General features: G+C 45.1%; 1 protein-coding gene across 1 annotated transcript in view; it reads right to left on the bottom strand.

Annotated features, from left to right (window-relative positions):
* Positions 1-8,157, bottom strand: part of ZMAT4 (zinc finger, matrin-type 4) — a 379,178-nt gene that overhangs the window by 299,123 nt on the left and 71,898 nt on the right. Inside the window, exon 2 of the mRNA XM_010846367.1 lies at positions 3,059-3,164. Coding sequence (XP_010844669.1) covers positions 3,059-3,160 — 102 coding nt within the window. The 5' untranslated portion in view covers positions 3,161-3,164. The remainder of the gene's footprint in view (positions 1-3,058; positions 3,165-8,157) is intronic.

Raw genomic sequence — 8,157 nt, forward strand, 5'->3', positions numbered from 1 at the left:
TCACATCCATACATGACCACTGGAAAAACCATAGCCTTGACTAGACAGACCTTTGTTGGCAAAGTAATGTCTCTGCTTTTGAATATGCTATCTAGGTTGGTCATAACTTTCCTTCCAGGGAGTAAGCGTCTTTTAATTTCATGGCCGCAATCACCATCTGCAGTGATTTTGGAGCCCCCAAAAATAAAGTCTGACACTGTTTCCCCATCTGTCTGCCACAAAGTGATAGGACCAGATGCCATGATCTTCGTTTTCTGAATGTTGAGCTTTAAGCCAACTTTTTCACTCTCCTCTTTCACTTTCATCAAGAGGCAAACTCCATCTTGGAGATTTAATCCAGCATTGGCGTATACAGGCCAAATTCTGGCCACAAGACTCAACAGAGACCCACTCTATACTCAGTTCCAGCAGAGGGGGTGTGTGGAGGACGAGGGGATGAATTGCATCACAAAACCTGTTCTCAGACAGCCTTGGGGATCATGTGAGAGGTCATCCTCCTGGAGATGAGGAATGAAGGGTTTCTCCTAACCAAAGCCCGAAGACCAGCGACTACACAAGGTGCGCTTGGTCCTGACTCAGCCAGTTCTGCACCCTCTGCAGCTTTTCAGCTCCTGTTTCTCCTGAAGGAAGGGCCCACCGCTGCCTGGAGGCAGGGCACGAACCGTCGCTCAGAGGTCCCATCCCTGGTTAAGCGGAATGCACCTCATGTTGCTCTGATGATGTGTAACTCTGCTAACTGAAGGTCTACTGTAATTGTTTTCACTTCTCTATCTCACCTGTGCTAAAGGGAAGTGAAGTCAGTCAGTCATGTCCAACTATTTTTGACCCCATGGACTGTAGCTTACTAGGTTCCTCCGTCCATGGAATTCTCCAGGCAAGAGTACTGGAGTAGGTTGCCATTTCCTTCTCCAGGGGATCTTCCCAAACCAGGGATGGAACCCGGGTCTCCATCTGCAAGCAGATGACTTTACTGTCTGAGCCACCGGGGAAGCTTACCTGTGCTACCTGCAACAAATCCTAACACATCTTCTAAACCATTAGATTGGGCCACAGACAGTACAGTGTGGTGAGAGGAAAAGCTGAGTTCAAACAACTAAATCTGTAACTGAGCAGCTAAGATTTTTTTTCCTTTAAAAAGAATTGATGTTTTTGATTTTCTGACATTACCTTTCTAGCTCAGGTAATAACAAAGGAGTGCCTGGACAGGGTCACCAGGTTATTTTTGTAAACAAAAGTTCAGTGAGTGGCTCTGATAGGCCGGCAGACACTGTTCCAGGAATTACGGAAGAGCAGATGAATAAACTCTGTTTCTGGTCATAAGAATCTAGTAGTGAAAGTCCCTCAGTTGTGTCTGACTCTTTCTGACCCCACAACTAGATACAGTCCATGGAATTCTCCAGGCCAGAATACTGGAGTGGGTAGCCTTTCCCTTCTCCAGGGGATCTTCTGAACCCAGGGATCAAACTCAGGTCTCCCGCATCACAGGCAGATTCTTTACCAGCTGAGCCACAAGGGAAGCCCAAGAATACTGGAGTGGGTAGCCTAATCCTTCTCCAGTGGATCTTCCCAACCCAGGAATTGAACTGGGGTCTCCTGCATTGCAGGCAGATTCTTTACCAACTGAGCTATCAGGGAAGCTCCTTACTAGAATCTACTAAAATGATAAAAAGGGAACCCAAAAGGTCTAATAAAGAGAGAACATAATGGGCTATGGAATTTCAGAGCAGGGACAAATATCCTGAGTTTCCTTCAATGAGGAAATGGAATTAATAAAAAACCATATGTGTTTACAAAGCAATATCTAACGAATTTAGAAATTCATTTCAAAAGATGGCTACCTTCCACTTTAGAGCACCCTTTTGTGTTCACATTTTCTTCTTCTTCCACTTGATTGCCTACTGACAAAAGAATATGCTGACTTTTTTTTTTTTGCAGAGGCTGATTTTTTTTAAGTTTTTCTCTGAAGAGCAAGTTTTCTTTGCCATCGTCCAAACACTGCTGCCACAGAGTAGATAATGAGAAACAATGTAATTTTGCATGTTGGGCACACGTTCTAGCTGCCAAAGCATTTGTGCAAATAACCATTTTCAAGGGCTCTCATCTGGTCACCACAAAACCCCGAGGAGCACACAGGGGCCAAGGAACGGGTCCAGGGTGTATGCGTGTGCGTGCAGTTATTATTGTTTCCCCGTGCTCGGAGGAATCTGAGACTCAGAGGAGCATGGTGAGTGACAGTGACAACTGGCATTTGTCAGATGCGACAGACAAAAAGAAAATTGCTGGCTAAGCCCTCCAATCTAAAATTACTTACAAATTATTACCCTTGAAAGCTCGTGTTCTCACTGATGTGTGTTCTCTTGCACAGCTACAGGCCCTGGGCAGCATCTGGGGGGCCAGGGGCCCCTTTTCTTCACGTGTGCCCCTCATTCCCCCCTCAGAAACAGGTCGATCTCTCTCCTCTGATCCTCTCTTCCCAAAAAAAGGATCAAAAAGCAGCTTTTTGAGCTCCCATCCTTAAAAGTCAAAGCCACTGAGTTATGTCCTTCGAGAATATTTGGACTTTAAAACTCGATTATCTCCCTGCGGGCGATGTCTTTCTGCTGATAAACCCTTTGGGAGCAGCAGCCAGAAGGCGGAAGGATCTGGTGCCGGGCCACTGTGTCCCCTCCAGCAATGGAGAAAGGGCCTCTGAGGTTTCCTTCAAGCGCCAGAGAAGGACAGAGAAGCTGGCGCTAATGCATCCCTGGAAGGAACTTCAGAGATGAGCAGTGACAGGTTCAACGAGCAGAGCAAGCCCACTGGACTCCCGGCGGGGCTGAGATCCAAAGGGAAAAGCAGTAGCTAGGAACCACCAGGGGCCTGAAAACGCCATCCTCAGCCCTCTCTGCAACCCCTCACGTGCACCCCTCTCCTGACCTGCTCTCAGACTGTGTGCTCAAGGCCCGTGGTGCTTCAGATCTGCCCCAAGTCCCGAGGCAGAACCCTCAAGCCCCACGACCTTGACTCAGGCTGCTCCTTCCTCCATCTGAACACCCTGAGCAGGAAAAGTTGTTCTTACCTCGTAGTGGGCCACACGCTGAGATTCCGATATCAGCTGTGCGCTGCACACCTTGCAGTAACTGTCTGTAAATAAGTCCTGATCAATATCGGAGGACTTCATCAGGCTAAAAGAGAATCAACAGAAAAGAGAGATGAATCCACCGCCATGGTGTTTATGTAGGACACTAAGGGTGTGAAGAAGCCAGGAGCCTGGGACCAGATCCAACAATGGTCAGCTGGGGAGATCTCCCCCCACCTTCGGGGTGACCATGTCAGTCACCTTTAGAAAGTGCACAGTGGACCATTTTCTCATAAATGGTTGAGAGTAACAGCTTGGCTGGTACTCTGAAAACCTGAAATCCAACTTTAGTTTTCTATGCATGACAAATCAGACTTACGTCTACTGTATTGCTGAGAATTTATGTGAGAAGATATCTTCAAAAATAATTTATATTACCAAAATACTGTAAGCACCCAATATAGCCAAGAGTAAGAACTAGGTTAAATGAATTTTGATACATCAGCTTGCTAGAATACTATATACCTCCCAAATCCAAACTCAGATCAAATATTTTCATCGAATATTTAGTAAAGTAGGAAAACGTTTATCATTAACAGCAAAAGGCTTACAAACCAGTATGTACAGTATTATACTACTTTCTTTTAAAACATGTAGAGGTGTGCATAAAAACATTCCAGGAAGTTTTAACAGAATGTTAGTAGCAGCTGTCTTTGGGAGATTAAAGATAATGACACGATTTTCTTTCTTCTTAAATTTTCTGCAATGAATATGGATTGCTTTTGTAGTACAATGAAACAGGTTAGCTTTATCAAGAGCCTTGTACAAACTCAGTCACTCAGTCATGTCTGACTCTTTGTGACCCCATGGACTGTAGCCAGTCAGACTCCTCTGTCCATGGGGATTCTCCAGGCAAGAATGCTGGAGTGGGTTGCCACGTCCTCCTTTAAGGGATCTTCCCAACCCGGGGATCGAACCCAGGTCTCCCACATTATGGGCAGATTCTTTACCATCTGAGCCGCCAGGGAAACCCCAAGGGGCTTTCAAGCAATATCAAATAGAGCTTTGAGTTCAACAGCTATTCTTGGGGGCTTCCCAGGTGGCGCTAGTGGCAAAAAACCTCCTGCCAATGCAGGTTAGAAGTAAAAGACGTGGATTCGATCCCTGGGTCAGTCAGGAAGATCCCTTGGAGGAGGACACAGCAACCCACTCCCATATTCTTGCCTGGAGAATCCTGTAGACAGAGGAGCCTGGCAAGCTGCAGTCCTAGGGTCACAGAGTCAGACATGACTGAAGCGACTTAGCATGCATGCATGCACAGGTATACTTAGACAATTAAAAAATAAAATCAGGCTAAACTATTGCTTTCTTTTGCAAGCCTATATCTTATAAAGTGAGGAGCCCTCATGATTCCTACTGACTCGTCTACATGTAGGGCAGAGGAAATTCATAAAAATTATTTCTACCCCTCCACACCACAATTGAACCTGTAAAGGCAAACAAACATCCTCAAATTCCAAACTCTGAATTACAATGCAGCCAGGGACTTCCCTGGAGGTTCAGTGGTTAAGGCTCTGAGCTCCCAATTCAGGGCACACAAGTTCAATCCCTGGTTAGGGAACTAAGATCCCACATACTGCACAGCATGGCAAAAACAATGCAGCCAAGGTTCACAAGTTTGTGCAAGTGATCTGACACAGAAATGTATTACATAGAATGTCACCACCCTGGAAATACATGCCTGCACATCATGAGGCTTTTCTCCAACCCAGAGTTTCACTTCCTCTTACCTCCTACCTGCCAGGCGAAGAGTAAGGATTCCGCCAGGTGCCAAGGCCAGAAAAGCCCAGATGGTAGGGTGGGGTGGGCCCCTGGAACTCAGCCTACTCTAATGCCGTCACTGTACACATGAAACTGCCCAAAGCCACATTGCTGATGCTCGGGCACTGGCCCAGCTTCCGTGGTTCCAATTCCCACTTTCCAGCTCCATCCCAGGTGGAACACGGCTTGCCAGCTGCATGATACAGATGAGTCACTAAGCCCTGTAGGTCTGTTTTCTTCCTATAAAAATTGAGAAAATACTATTTTCCATGCCTCCTTGGAGAATTGCAGAGAATACCAAAAGAGGAGAAGGTAATATAAACTGTAGAACTCCCTTTGTTTGACAGGGATCACTATCCTATTTTTAATGGCATACCAATGTTGGTAAGATATTGGGCAAGTCTTGATTAATGCAACAAATGAAAGATTGCCATCCAATTGAAGATATTTTTACAAATCATCTAAATAGTTGGGTCGCTGAGCTTCTCTGGTGGTCCACTGGTTAAAAATCCAGCTGCCAATGCAGGGGACACAGATTCGACCCCTCATCTGGGAAGATTTCACGGGCCTCAGGGCAACCAAGTCCGTGAGCCACAACTACTGAGCTCTCTAGAGCCCATGCTCTGCAACAAAAGATGGCTCCCATTGCCACAACTAGAGAAAGCCCGTGTGCAGCTACAAAGACCCTGCACAGCCAGAAATAAATACATAAATAAACAAAATTTAAAAAATAAATACATTTTAAACAAATAAATAAATAGCTGTGTCTCAAGAATAAAATATCTTCCTGAAACAAAAGGCTGCCTGCCTCAGCAGCTCCAAAATCCCTTTCTACCTTGACTTTGGCTGCCATGGCCCGTGAGGACATTTGTATTAAGCAACTCAAAAGGATTCAGAGTTTCTGCTGCCAAGAGACAAGAGCACCTGTGGTTTCCAATGCCCCGAGTTTCGACAGTAATGCCAAGGAGTAAGGACGGGTGATTCTCACAGCTGAAATGGACCTGTTATTTCTGGAAGGATCATTCTGGGCAGACAGCCCGGTCAACCTGGAGTTTAGCACCTAGAGTGCCTGGAGGCGCTCTACCTCACATGACAACCTGCTCCAGAGTCTGGCAGTGCTAGTCTCTACGCACTCTTTAGGTTGAATCAAAATCTGTGCCCTTGTACATTCCATTCATTGACTCGGTCTCTGGGAATGATACAGAATAATTCTACTCCCCTTTCTCATGAGGTCCCCTCCTTCAAGCACTGGAGATAGCTCTCTTCCATCTATTCCCAACCCCTGTCCTCCTTTATCATCTCGGTCTGTGTGTATCTTTTTATGGACCATCTTCAAAGGCAGCGCCAAGAACAGAATGAAACATTCCCAATATGTGGGCAGAGGATCACGAATCCAAATGACCCTCTGAAATATCTACTGTCATTTGCAACGGTCTGTATTCACAGCTTGGAATGCAAATGGAGAGGAGGCGCTTTGATGATGTGAAAATGTAGTACAACATTTTGAAATGTCAAATGGGAAAAGAAAACTTGGGAAGGTGTATTTTGAAGCCAAGCTCCTCTAAGCAGTTGTGTTTAAATATTATCATGTTCCCTGCTATTTCTAATAAAGAAGAGCACAAAAATAGATTCATGGGTGACCTGGTTAATAGGAATCTCCAGACTCACTGCATACTCCCTCCTCATTATACAACCGACTGCAGAAATCAAACAGTGTGAAAGGATATTCAAGGTACATGGAGGACCAAGTGGGGCCCGTAGGAGTCTGAGTCTCGGTAAAGCAGCTGTGCAGCAGAAATAGCTTTAAAGGCAGAATATAAAGTGTGTATACTAAAAAAAATAAATCAAAGGAAGAAGAGAATATCCTGGCTTTTTCCACTGTTTTATATAAGAATATTGACTTGAATAAGCCCACATGCAGGAAAAGGACCATAAAGACCAGCCCCCCCCCGAAACTGACAAGGCCTGAAATAATTTAATTTTCAGTAGGAGACCATCAGGGAACAAGTATCAGTCTAGTCTATGCAGGAGGCCTTTTCTCTAAGACAAGAGAACTCTCTCTAAAGTTAGTTACTTTAGACGACCAGAAGGTCTGATTTATGATTCAAAAAGTGGAATTCCCAAAGGGGAAACCTGCTACTTGCTCCCCTTCTTCAGGTTGTTTAGAAGAGGATCTTAGCTTCCCTAGCCTTCAGAAGTATAGGAGAGCTGGGAAGAAAAGGTAGGAAAACTTGAAGCTTTCCTTAGCCTTGTCCATGGTGCTGAATCATCGCTAGAGCTGCAACAGAGCTGGACCGTTGATCACTTACTGACCAATCCTACTGGCCCAGAGCCAATGCATGGTGACCCCCAACTCTAAGAACATGCTGACTGTACTGGACTCTGAGGCACTGGGACATTGTGATGGAGGAGAAAAAAGTAAGGAAAGGAAGGAGAGAAGGAGTTTGATTTCCAAGACTTGAAACTGTCCTGAACAAAAGCTTTCTCAGTATTCCCCATCCTGGCACATTTCAAAGCAAACATTGAAGGTTTGAATAACTTCAACTCTTTACCATTCACAGAGGAAAGTGCTACCTGTATTTTAGGAAAATCAAGGCCCAGAGTAGAACTGGAGGCAATATTAGAACAGGAACGTGGTCAGATTCTTCTGTGCTAGCCCAGATCTCTATAAAGCAACAGACCTACTTAAACATGTATCAGTGACAGTGGAAGGTGCAGAGGTGGAGCTGAGGGTAATAAAAAAAAGAAAATACAGAGGGGGAGCTTCTATTTATTCAATAATGGTTTGGAGGGGGGAGCTTCCCTGGGGGCCCAGTGGTTAAGAATCCCCCTTCCAATAAAGGAGACTTGGATTTGATCCCTGGCTGGGGAATTAAGATCCCACATGCTTGGGGTAATGAAGCCTGTGCACTGCAACTAGTGAGCCCACGGGCCACAGCAAGGGAAGCCCAGAATCTGCACACCACAACTAGAGAAAGCCCAGGCACTGCAACGAAGACACAGCACAGCCAAAATTTAAAAATAACCAAATAATGGTGATTGAGCATCCGCTATGTATCAGGATGACATCAGGATAAAAGAAGGCACATTTCCTGTCTTCCAAATCTTTCTGAGCTATTTAATGAGAAGACAGATACCCACCAAATACCTAAAACACAAGCAGCAAGTATAATGGGCTGGTTTAAAAAAAAAAAAAAGCTACAGGATTTAAAGAGATGGGAAGAATCTTAAAGAACTCTCCCAGTTCTATTAGAGTTGAAAATTTGAGAACTGATAGG

This window comes from Bison bison, unplaced genomic scaffold (genome assembly GCF_000754665.1).
Source record: "Bison bison bison isolate TAMUID 2011002044 unplaced genomic scaffold, Bison_UMD1.0 scf7180017864236, whole genome shotgun sequence".
In the NCBI taxonomy this organism is placed as follows: Eukaryota; Metazoa; Chordata; class Mammalia; order Artiodactyla; family Bovidae; genus Bison; species Bison bison.